Source organism: Anomaloglossus baeobatrachus, chromosome 1 (genome assembly GCF_048569485.1).
Source record: "Anomaloglossus baeobatrachus isolate aAnoBae1 chromosome 1, aAnoBae1.hap1, whole genome shotgun sequence".
NCBI lineage: Eukaryota > Metazoa > Chordata > Amphibia > Anura > Aromobatidae > Anomaloglossus > Anomaloglossus baeobatrachus.
The window spans coordinates 615,511,482-615,524,665 of record NC_134353.1 but is presented as its reverse complement, the minus strand read 5'-3'; the positions used below and the strand labels follow the sequence as shown (position 1 = coordinate 615,524,665).

General features: G+C 46.2%; 1 protein-coding gene across 1 annotated transcript in view; it reads left to right on the top strand.

Annotated features, from left to right (window-relative positions):
- SLC35D2 (solute carrier family 35 member D2) overlaps positions 1 to 13,184 on the top strand; it is a 188,266-nt gene that overhangs the window by 91,272 nt on the left and 83,810 nt on the right. Inside the window, exon 6 of the mRNA XM_075340476.1 lies at positions 1,889 to 1,957. Coding sequence (XP_075196591.1) covers positions 1,889 to 1,957 — 69 coding nt within the window. The remainder of the gene's footprint in view (positions 1 to 1,888; positions 1,958 to 13,184) is intronic.

Sequence of the window (13,184 nt, the reverse complement as noted above, 5' to 3'; positions counted from 1 at the left end):
TCCTGATGACTCACTAGTGGTTGTCCCAACAACCGGGAATTTCCCAGGCTGTCTGGCTTCCTGAGTTGTGTAACTGGCTGACTTACTGGCTGGATGTTGTGTAAGTGAAAAACACCAGTGATTAACCTCTTCTTACCCGGAATAAGCATTGCACCTTAAGTCAGATGCAATACCCTGTGGTGACTGATCCTCAGGGGGGCCACATTAATGCACATCTGAATGATGCAGACCAGCAAACTTGCAAAACGAGGTGGTCACACTTGTATTATGAACAATTAATCAATAGCATTTCATTAGCATGTATGCTAATGCCTAATTTCTGGATGCAGTAAAGGAGTACTTAAAGTGAACCAACCATTAGGATTCTCATATATAAAGTAAAGCCAGTGCTATACTGGCACTAGGATGCTGAATGTAAGCATACATTTTGTTCAGAGATTGGATGTTTTATTTCAGAAATATGGGCAGGTAAAGTCACAGAAATGCACTGCTATTTGATAGCAGCTACAAAATATCTAACAGGTGGCTCGGGTTTTGCCATCTATTCCTGCCCCTATCTGCCTTCCTGGCCATGGTTGATGCTAGACTGTATGGGCTACATTTCGAACACGCCCCTATCACCGTGAAATAAATGACTCATACCGGGAAGGAGCCCATACAGTCTAACATCTACCAAGGCCAGGCAGCAGACAGGTGTAGGAATATGTGGGTTGGGCTTTGCTCTCTATTCCCACCCCTGTCTGCTGCCTGGCCTTGGTAGATGCTAGACCGTATGAGCTCCTTCCAGGTATGAGTGCTGCCTACTGCCTACGCTGCCTATCACTGATCTCTGCTGGTTTAGAATGGTCAGTGACCGTCCCTGCCAGTGATTCTGCTGCTTCATTTGACCTCACATCAAGAGAACAGCTCTTCCTGTCTGCTCTGTGGATGGGGCCTCACTGCAGACATCATGCTGATTGCCAGACAACACCCAGCAGTTAGGCAGTGGGGAGACATCATGACACTGGCAATAATGCCCCATCGACAAATCAATGCAGAAAAAGAAGTTGCTCTGTTGGGGGTGAAGTCATCTCTCTCAGGAGCAGACCGTCAACACTCTGAGGTGGCAGAATTCGGGGCCAGCAGAAAAGGCAGATAGTTAGCAACTAGCTGCCTGTAAGTTCTGAGCTCCAGAGGAGAAAAAACAGTCTTGGATAACCCCTTTACCTTTTCACCTATCGCTTTATCATTTTGGCCTAGTTTTTGTGAAATTACAGTACATGATGTAATTTATTATGTGTTTTTGTATATGTGAGGTTGTATTTCCCTACTTTTAAGATTTTCTAAAGACCAGATGATTTTTTTCCGAATATCCTGATATGTAAAACCAGAGAATGCACAGAGGGTGTACTTATGCCTGCTTTACACGAGACGACCGATTGTGCGATTTCACGATCGATCGTACCCGCCCCTGTCGTTTGTGCGTCACGGGCAAATCGTGACATAAACATCCCGCCCACCTCCTTCCTTCCGCATAGCCGGCGGGTGCCGCGGGACACAAGTAAGCTGAGTTCATCGTTCCCGGGGTGTTAAATGGAGCGATGTGTGCTGCCCCGGGTACGATGAACAACCGGCGCCATTTTAAATAAACAATGTTTTGAAACTGAGCGACGAGTACATGACTCACGATTTGTGAGCGATACTGCGTCGCTCGGAGGTGTTACATTAGACGACGTCGTGAACGATGCCGAATGTGCGTCACGAAAACCGTGACCCCGACGATGCATCGCACGATAGCTCGTTTCGTGTAAAGCACCCTTTAGTTTTGCTCATGACTGTATGGCATTTATTACATGTATTAATGACTGTTTGCTTTGGAATTCTTATTTGCACATTTTCTAATTCCCAGGAAAAGACATTCATTGTCTGTTGCACTAAGTATATTATCCATTGTAAGTGGAGCCTTTATAGCAGCCAGGTAAGATATTCTTGACATATCTTTAACTATACTGTATCTCTTCTGTATCCAGCATGCTTGTTTCTGATGGAGTTAATAATAATCTATACATGTTTCATTATTTGTTTTTTCTTTCTTCATCCAATTTTCATGTACTTGATTTATTTGGTTTACATGTTTAGTTTTTTTTGCCATTGTGTTTACATTTTCAGCTAATTGTTCCTGAAATTACAGTCATATGAAAAAGTTTGGGCACCCCTATTAATGTTAACCTTTTTTCTTTATAACAATTTGGGTTTTTGCAACAGCTATTTCAGTTTCATATATCTAATAACTGATGGACTGAGTAATATTTCTGGATTGAAATGAGGTTTATTGTACTAACAGAAAATGTGCAATCTGCATTTTATCAAAATTTGACCGGTGCAAAAGTATGGGCACCCTTATCAATTTCTTGAACGTAGTTGTTCAGGAGAAGGATACAAAAAGTTGTCTCAAAGATTTAAACTGTCAGTTTCCACTGTGAGGAACATAGTAAGGAAATGGAAGAACACAGGTACAGTTCTTGTTAAGCCCAGAAGTGGCAGGCCAAGAAAAATATCAGAAAGGCAGAGAAGAAGAATGGTGAGAACAGTCAAGGACAATTCACAGACCACCTCCAAAGGCCTGCAGCATCATCTTGCTGCTGATGGTGTCCATGTGCATCGGTCAACAATACAGCGCACTTTGTACAAGAAGAAGCTGTATGGGAGAGTGATGCGAAAGAAGCCGTTTCTGCAAGCACGCCACAAACAGAGTCGTCTGAGGTATGCAAAAGCACATTTGGACAAGCCAGTTACATTTGGGACGAAGGTCCTGTGGACTGATGAAACAAAGATTGAGTTGTTTGGTCATACAAAAAGGTGTTATGCATGGAGGCAAAAAAACACGGCATTCCAAGAAAAGCACTTGCTACCCACAGTAAAATTTGGTGAAGGTTCCATCATGCTTTGGGGCTGTGTACCCAATGCCGGCACCGGGAATCTAGTTAAAGTTGAGGGTCGCATGGATTCAACTCAGTATCAGCAGATTCTTGACAATAATGTGCAAGAATCAGTGACGAAGTTGAAGTTACGCAGGGGATGGATATTTCAGCAAGACAATGATCCAAAACACCGCTCCAAATCTACTCAGGCATTCATGCAGAGGAAGAATTACAATGTTCTGGAATGGCCATCCCAGTCCCCAGACCTGAATATCATTGAACATCTGTGGGATGATTTGAAGCGTGCTGTCCATGCTCGGCGACCATCAAACTTAACTGAACTGGAATTGTTTTGTAAACAGGAATGGTCAAATATACCTTCATCCAGGATCCAGGAACTCATTAAAAGCTACAGGAAGCGACTAGAGGCTGTTATCTTTGCAAAAGGAGGATCTACAAAATATTAATGTCACTTTTATGTTGAGGTGCCCATACTTTTGCACCGGTCAAATTTTGTTTGAATGCGGATTGCACATTTTCTGTTAATACAATAAACCTCATTTCAATCCAGAAATATTACTGAGTCCATCAGTTATTAGATATATGAAACTGAAATAGCTGTTGCAAAAACCCAAATTGTTATAAAGAAAAAAGGTTAACATTAATAGGGGTGCCCAAACTTTTTCATATGACTGTTACAGCATTAAAATCTTTGCTAATTGTGAATTGATTCAAACAATGTGTCCAGCAACACTTTAAAAACCATTAACGTATATTTAAATAAATAAAAATTATCTTGAAATACCTTTTTGCAATTGAATGAAATTATTATTTTTTTAATTTTATTATACTTATTACAGTACAATTTTACTTGTTTGTGTGAAACAATTTCAATCCAATGACTCTCATATAATAGTACAAAAGTTACATGTAAAATTAATATTTCCCAGAGGGGCATTGCAGCTATAAGTCCCCTTACCTGGCAGCCAGACTGGCTTGCAAAGTCTCCTTAAGGAGAATAGTGTTCCCCCGTGGAATTTTAGGGGCATTGCAGCTATAAGTCCCCTTACCTGGCAGCCAGACTGGCTTGCAAAGTCTCCTTAAGGAGAATAGTGTTCCCCCGTGGTCCCCACATAGCTTTCTCATGAGCCAGATCAGACACCCCCATACTTTGCACTGACGAGGGGCAAGCACCCCGAAACACCGTGTCTGCAAATTGGGATTCTGATCTGGCTTATATATCCTGAGTCATATTGCAAAGGATTGTCGAAAATCCACTTGTGACTTTTAGGATCGCTACTTCCAATAGGTGGCGCTGTGCTAGAGTTTGTCTCCTTTACTGGAGAGACAATTTGATGTAAAATTACAGTAAGCCACACAAATTAAAACCATCTGCCACCCAAAAGAAAGGGATTAAACATCATATGTATATATACAGTACAAATATATACAGACACAGTACAGTATATATACTCAGTACAATTGTCTCATTAACATTGCTTGATCTTAGTCGCCCCTTCTCAAAATGGTCAGTTTCTGTTTTGCATTTTTGTTTCTTCCTCTCCTTCTTCCAAGTGCTATAACTTGTTTATGTCCAGATAGCCATATGAGGCCTTGTTTTATGCGGGATGAGTTGTACTTTTGAATGACACCAATCATTCTACCACATAATGTACTGGAAAACAAGAAGAAAATCTAAAATGCAGTGCAATTTCAAAAAAATGCAATTCTGACATTGTTTTCGGGGATTTTTTTAGGGTGTACATTGTGTGGTAAAAATGACCTGGCAGCATGATTCTCCTTGTCAGAGTTCGCTCACATCTGCAGAGCATAAATTGCTCCGATTGTCATCCAGATTAGTGGGATGAGTGAAAGCTGTTTGGTATTCCATATGTCATGCAAGTACTATGAGTGTGTGATTTTTTTTCTCACCTAGCATCCGTATGGCATCCTTATGCAATTCTTTGTTTTTTTTTCCAGCAACTAATAATCTATAATCATTTACAGGACCATTTAGGCTATGTGCGCACGTTGCGTTTTTTCTTGCGTTTTAGTTGCGTTTTAAACTACACTGTGTTAATGACAAAATGCATGCGCTTTGCTTACCAGCAAAGACTAGGAGAAGTCAGAATTTCCATCCGCACGTTGCTTTTTATTAGGCAGTGTTTTGTTTGCCAAATATTTGTCAAAATCGTTGTCTAAAAAAAAAGCAGCATGTCACTATTCATTGCGTTTTGTGAACGTTTGCCACCGATTAAAACGAATGTAGTGTGTCAAAACGTAATCAAAATGTTTAGCTGTGTGTTTGCACTGCATTTTGGTTGCATTTTGCATCTGTTCTTGTCAACAAAAATGCCCGTCTCTATCTCTCTGTCAGTCTCGGTCTCTCTCTGTCGATGTCGGTCTCTCTCTCTCTCTCTGTCGGTCTCGATCTCTCTCTCTCTCTCTCCCTCCCCCTCTCTCCCTCCTTCATACTCGCCGATCACAGGCGTAACACGGCTGTCACACTGCTCCCGCGGCTTCACCTGCTTCTGAAAGTGCAGGCCCCTCATTAGGCTCAATTGCTTCCCCCGCCCACCGGCGCCTATGATTGATTGCAGTCAGATGTGCCCCTATGCTGAGTAACAGCTGTCTCACTACAACCAATCACAGCCGCCGGTGGGCAGGTCTATATCATGCAGTAAAATAAATAAATAATTAAAAGAAAACAACGTGCGGTCCCCCCCCCAATTGATACCCACCCAAGATAAAGCCTCACAGCTTCTGGTTGGTATTCTCAGACTGGGCAGGCCTATCATTTTTAGGCTGCCCCCCAGCCTATAAATATCAGCCAGCAGCTGCCCGGAATTGCCGCATTAGATGTGACAGTCCAGGGACCTTACCTGGCTCATCCCCTATTACCCTGGTGCGGTAGCAATCGAGGTAATAAGGAGTTAATGGCAGCCCATAGCTGCCACTAAGTCCTAGATTAATCATGGCAGGCGTCTATGAGACACCCCCTCATCACTAATCTGTAAGTGAAAGTAAATAAACACATACACTCAAAAAACCCTTTATTTGGAATAAAAGACAAAAAAAAACCCACCCTCTTTCTCCACTTTATTAACCCTCAAACACCACTCCAAGTTCAACGTAATCCACATGAGGTCCCATGACGCTTCCAGCTCTGCTACATCGGAAGCCCACAACGAGCGGCTATAGAGCACGACCACTCGCTGTGAGCTCCACGCAGCAACTGAGGTGAGTCATGCTATCAGCGGTGCCCTCACTCAGGTGATTTGCGGTCACAGGTGAGTTCTTCACCTGTGACTGCAAATCAGGCCGCAACACAGAGACAGAGCCGCACAATGACAATGAACTCGGGTGAAACTCTGACGTCACAGCTGCGGGCCCCACACTACTGCCTGTGTCACGGCACTTACCTCAGAGGTTCATTCTCATCGCATGGCTCTACGTATCTCTGTCTGCTGTCAGCGGGCAGTCATCTATTCTTTCTATCTATTTTTTTCTATCTATCCCTCTGTCTATCTATGTATTCTAGCTATCTATCAAATCCTATCCTATTTTATTTCTCCTTTAAAAACGCACCGTTCAAAACGCAGCCTAAACGCAGCCGAAATGCAGGGAAAACACAGTGAAAGCGCATCGAAAACGCATTTTTACTGTGTTTTTTTTTGTCAAACGCAGTGTTTACATTTGTCAAGAGTCTGCCAGAGGGTGCAATTTTGTTGTCAAACCAGAACACAGCGTGCGGACATAGCCTTACAGTGTTCTATGGTCCAGGATGTTAATATATCCGTAAAAACTGCGCCTGCACAGGAGCGCAATGGGTGACACTATGTGGCTGATGTAGGATGCGTCATCCACCCAATGCAAGGAAGGAGGACGGCGATTCCCGTGTGAACAATCACAACTTCATAGTAAATTAAAAAAAAATAATTTTAAAAACAGCAAAAATATCACAGCCAATATGAAAGCTTAAAAAAATAACCTTTTGCCATGTCTACAATTCTCAATTGTTAAAATATAATATTATTTATAGCTTATGCTGAAAGTTTCAAGAAAATGCCGGAATTGCTGTTTGTAGGTCACCACGCTTGATCTACAACCTGAATAAAAAATGATCAGAGTTGTTTGTACAAACAAACATCACATAAAAAGCAAGCCCGGAAATGACTCCATTGACGGATATATTAAAAAGTTCTGGCTCTCATATATATATATATATATATATATATATATATAAATATATATATATATATAAAATATATATATATATATACATACAGTGCCTACAAGTAGTATTCAACCCCCTGCAGATTTAGCAGGTTCACACATTCGGAATTAACTTGGCATTGTGACATTTGGACTGTAGCTCAGCCTGGAAGTGTGAAATGCACTGCAGCAAAAAAGAATGTTATTTCTTTTTTTTTTTTTTTTTTTAAATTGTGAAAAGTTTATTCAGGGGGTCATTTATTATTCAACCCCTCAAACCACAAGAATTTTGTTTGGTTCCACCAAAGGAATTAAGAAGTATTTCAGGCACAAAGAACAATGAGCTTCACATGTTTGGATTAATTATCTCTTTTTCCAGCCTTTTCTGACTAATTAAGACCCTCCCCAAACTTGTGAACAGCACTCATACTTGGTCAACATGGGAAAGACAAAGGAGCATTCCAAGGCCATCAGAGACAAGATCGTGGAGGGTCACAAGGCTGGAAAGGGGTACAAAACCCTTTCCAAGGAGTTGAGCTTACCTGTCTCCACTGTTGGGAGCATCATCCGGAAGTGGAAGGCTTATGGAACTACTGTTAGCCTTCCACGGCCTGGACAGCTTTTGAAAGTTTCCACCCGTGCCGAGGCCAGGCTTGTCCGAAGAGTCAAGGCTAACCCAAGGACAACAAGGAAGGAGCTACGGGAAGATCTCATGGCAGTGGGGACATTGGTTTCAGTCAATACCATAAGTAACTTACTCCACCGTAATGGTCTCCGTTCCAGACGAGCCCATAAGGTACCTTTACTTTCAAAGCGTCATGTCAAGGCTCGTCTACAGTTTGCTCATGATCACTTGGAGGACTCTGAGACAGACTGGTTCAAGGTTCTCTGGTCTGATGAGACCAAGATCGAGATCTTTGGTGCCAACCACACACGTGACGTTTGGAGACTGGATGGCACTGCATACGACCCCAAGAATACCATCCCTACAGTCAAGCATGGTGGTGGCAGCATCATGCTGTGGGGCTGTTTCTCAGCCAAGGGGCCTGGCCATCTGGTCCACATCCATGGGAAGATGGATAGCACGGCCTACCTGGAGATTTTGGCCAAGAACCTCCGCTCCTCCATCAAGGATCTTAAGATGGGTTGTCATTTCATCTTCCAACAAGACAACGACCTAAAGCACACAGCCAAGAAAACCAAGGCCTGGTTCAAGAGGGAAAAAAATCAAGGTGTTGCAGTGGCCTAGTCAGTCTCCTGACCTTAACCCAATTGAAAACTTGTGGAAGGAGCTCAAGATTAAAGTCCACATGAGACACCCAAAGAACCTAGATAACTTGGAGAAGATCTGCATGGAGGAGTTGGCCAAGATAACTCCAGAGACCTGTGCCGGCCTGATCAGGTCTTATAAAAGACGATTATTAGCTGTAATTGCAAACAAGGGTTATTCCACAAAATATTAAACCTAGGGGTTGAATAATAATTGACCCACACTTTTATGTTGAAAATTTATTAAAATTTAACTGAGCAACATAACTTGTTGGTTTGTAAGATTTATGCATCTGTTAATAAATCCTGCTCTTGTTTGAAGTTTGCAGGCTCTAACTTATTGGCATCTTATCAAACCTGCTAAATCTCCAGGGGGTTGAATACTACTTGTAGGCACTGTATATATATATAATATATATATATATATATTTATTTATATATGTATGTATATATACATATGTATATATATATATATTGTGAGACTGTGACCGGGGTTATCTATGACGGCCGGTATGTCTCGCCCCGGTTGGGCTCACTCCATGATAGAAAGTAACTCCACTCCAGGGTTAATGCTGTTTCCCTACAGGCTTAAGGAAGGGTTAAAAGGAAACAGGAACGAGGGCAGGTGTGCCGGGTGTGGGGGAGTGAACAGAACTCCCTGAGCTCTCTGCTGGAAAGGCACATGTATATTGTTGTGGATTTTCGTTTGGACATTAAAACCGTGTGCTGTGAACCTTAATGCCTGGATCCCGTGTCTTCTGCTGCGCAGCCGACCGTGCTACCTCACATATGGTGGAGAATGCGGGCATGACAGCCGGTGAGGTGTAGCATCCATCCCTGGTGACCCAGTAGCACATGTCCTGGATTCGAGCGGCTATACTACAGCCCAAACCCGTCGACGCCATGGAGGACATACTAAGGCAGCAGCAACAGACTAATGCACAGCTACAAGAGGCTAATGCACAGCAGCAACAGACCAATGCACACCTGCTCCGGGCGTTGGAACGTCAGCAGCAATCCTTGCAAATGCAGGAAAAAAGGCACCAAGAACAGATGGTTCTCCTGGCCAAGTTGGTCCGTGCCGGACCGGCAGCAACAACCCCGGGACCGGGTGACGACAGCAGCGTCCGGAAAGCGGTGAGACAAGCGTTGCAAAAGATGACTCCGGGGGATGATGTGGAAGCGTTCCTGGCGGTGTTTGAGCGGGTGGCCGAGCGGGAAAAGCTGCCGACCCCCCAGTGGGCTGAAGTATTGTCGCCCTATCTAACGGGGGAACCCCAAAAAGCGTACCTGGACCTCTGTACCGAGGACGCCATTGACTATGTGACCCTGAAAGCCGAAATACTGGCTCGGTTGGGGGTGAATACCTATGTGCGGGCTCAGCGGGTAAATCAGTGGTTCTATGAGGAAGCCAAACCCGTACGCTCCCAGGCCTATGACTTGTTGCATCTTGTAAAAAAGTGGTTGCAGCCTGACACTCTGAGCCCGGCGCAAATGGTGGAAAGGGTAGTAGTGGATCGTTTTGTGCGCACTTTACCCGTCACCGTTCAACGGTGGGTAGGACAGGGTGACCCGAGTACCCTGGACAAAGTAGTGTCCCTGGTAGAGCGGCATGTGGCTACGCAGGACTTGATACGGGACACTGAGACTTTGCGTACCGCCCGTCGGTCCGGCCCCTCCAAGCCTAGGGCCAAGGACCCACCGCTGACAACGGTGCAGGAGTCCCCTACCGTCCCGTCTGAGGCCGCGGCCGCCATTCCTGAGGTCCGGAAGGTTCTGTACCCTAAACGACAACCCGTCAACGGGGTTTCCGTCCCCATTAGATGTTGGCGGTGCCAGCGGGTGGGACATATGGAAGCCCAGTGTCCACTCACCACGGAGCCCATGGATTGTGGGGTTACCCGGCGGGGTTCAATGTATGCTCAGGTGGTGTGTACCGCTGACCTGGTCTCCCCAGAGACGGAGCCCCACTTGTGCCAAATGCAGGTGAATGGATGTCCGGTTACAGGATTGTTGGATTCCGGAAGCTTAGTGACCCTTGTGCGATCCACCTTGAGGGCTAAAGTAAAGGCCACAGGACGGACCGTGGGGGTGGTTTGCATACATGGGGACCGCCGAGACTATCCCACGGGGATTGTCACCATCACAGCACCATGCGGTCAGGTGCAACATGAGGTGGGACTTCTTAACACTCTTCCTTATGACGTGATCCTAGGAAGGGATCTGCCCTATTTTTGGACTTTATGGAGGGGACCCCCTAAGTCCCCTCAGATATTGGTCAGTCCGGGACCTGAGCCCTACAATCCTGAATCCGGGACGCCTGCCGTAGGGGTCACCATGATAGGGACAGAGTGTGAACCCGATAGGTCTCCCCTAGAGGTACTGGCAGGAGAGGCTGAGATGGTCGAGCCCATCCCGGAGTTGGAGGCGTCCCCGGATACGTTTGGGACAGCCCAACTCCAGGACCCTACGTTAATACATGCCCGGAGTCGGGTGACAGTAGTTGACGGGGTGGCACAGCTGCCCGGTGCCCAGGTAAGGTACCCCCATTTCGCTCTTAAGCAAGATTTACTCTACCGGGTAGATGAAATACGGGGCGTGGGGTAGAACAGTTGGTGGTGCCCCAGCCGCATCGCCAGCGGGTCCTCGACTTGGCTCATAAACACCTGATGAGTGGCCACCTAGGGGTCAAGAAAACGCAGGAGCGAATATTGCAAAGGTTCTATTGGCCCGGGGTCTTTGGGGAGGTAAAACGGTTCTGCGAAACCTGCCCAGAGTGTCAGCTTACCGCACCCCTGACCCATTTTCGCAGTCCGTTGGTACCGTTACCCATTATAGAAGTCCCTTTTGAACGGATAGGGATGGATCTGGTGGGGCCCCTCGTAAAGTCCGCTCGAGGGCACCAACACATCCTAGTGATTGTTGACTATGCCACCCGGTATCCCGAGGCGATACCTCTCAGACATACTGCAGCAAAGCTTATAGCTCGGGAGTTGTTTGCTGTGTTCTGCCGGGTGGGGTTGCCCAAGGAGATCCTTACGGATCAGGGGACCCCGTTCATGTCTAAAGTGACCAAAGAGCTATGCCGGCTACTCCAGATCAAGCAGTTGCGTACGTCTGTGTATCATCCTCAAACAGACGGTTTAGTCGAGCGTTTCAATAAAACCCTGAAAACCATGCTCAAAAGGGTGATTTCAAAAGACGGGAAAGACTGGGATATGATGCTTCCCTATTTGATGTTTGCCATACGAGAGGTGCCACAGGCATCCACGGGGTTTTCGCCTTTTGAATTGTTATACGGGCGACATCCCCGGGGATTGTTGGACCTGGCAAAGGAAACATGGGAGCAAGAGCCCACCCCCCATAAAAGTGTGATTGAACACATTTTGGGTATGCAGAACCGCATAAGCGCGGTCATGCCAATTGTGAAGGAGCATTTACAGGAGGCTCAGGCTGCGCAAAGCGGCCGCTACAATAGACAAGCCACCGTGCGGACCTTTAAACCCGGGGATCGCGTGTTGGTATTAATCCCCACGGCGGAGAGTAAATTTCTGGCTCAGTGGCAAGGCCCCTACGAGATAAAGGAAAGAGTCGGGGTGGTTAACTATAAAGTATTGCAGCCCGGTAGGCGGAAACCTGAACAAATATACCATGTCAACTTATTAAAACCTTGGCAGGAACGGGAAAGCCTGATGGCTGTTTTTTCCCCACCTCCCTCCTCTTCGGGTCGTTCACATCCGGCTCCAGCGACCTCCGGAGAGGACGAACCGGAAGTAAGGATTGGAGAAGCCCTCACCAAGACTCAGAGGCGAGAGGCCAGACGGTTGGTTCAGCAGAACCCCGATGTCTTCTCCGAGCTGCCCGGTAGGACCAGTCTGAAACGACATGATATTGTCACCGAGCCCCACCTGAAGGTACGCCTGAAGTCATACCGGGTACCGGAGGCTCGACGACAAGCCATATCGGAGGAAGTAAAGACAATGTTACGCCTGGGGGTCATCGAAAAATCCCGAAGTGAATGGGCTAGTCCGATTGTCCTAATACCAAAACCCGATGGCTCCGTAAGGTTCTGCAATGACTTTAGGAGATTGAACGAAATATCCAAGTTCGATCTCTACCCCATGCCCCGGGTGGATGAGCTGATTGATAGGCTGGGACAGGCGCGATATTTTACCACGCTCGACCTGACCAAGGGGTACTGGCAGGTGCCACTGACGGAGTCCGCCAAGGAGAAAACCGCTTTTGTTACGCCGGAGGGTCTCTTCCACTATGTTGTCTTGCCTTTTGGGTTACATGGCGCTCCGGCCACGTTCCAGAGGTTGATGGACTTAGTGCTGGAACCCCACCAGGCGTATGCATCAGCGTACCTTGATGACATCATTATTTACAGCTCCGATTGGCAGACCCACTTGGAACAGGTACAAGCGGTGGTGGACGCGCTTCGAACAGCCGGATTGACAGCCATTCCCAAGAAATGTGCGTTGGGACTCACGGAAGCCCGCTACTTGGGCTACGTGATAGGCCAAGGAGTGATTAAGCCCCAAATTAACAAGGTTGAGGCGATCCAGAAGTGGCCTAGACCCCTGACCACGAAGCAGGTTAGGGCCTTCCTGGGTATCGTGGGGTACTACAGGAGGTTTGTAAAGGATTTTGCGGGACTATCAGCCCCCTTGACGGACCTTCTCAAAGGCAAAAAATTCCGTCATGGTGCGCTGGACTCCACAGGCCGAGGACTCCTTCCGGGCCCTGAAGGGGGTCCTGTGCGGACAGCCCGTTCTTGTACACCCTGATTTCCGGAAG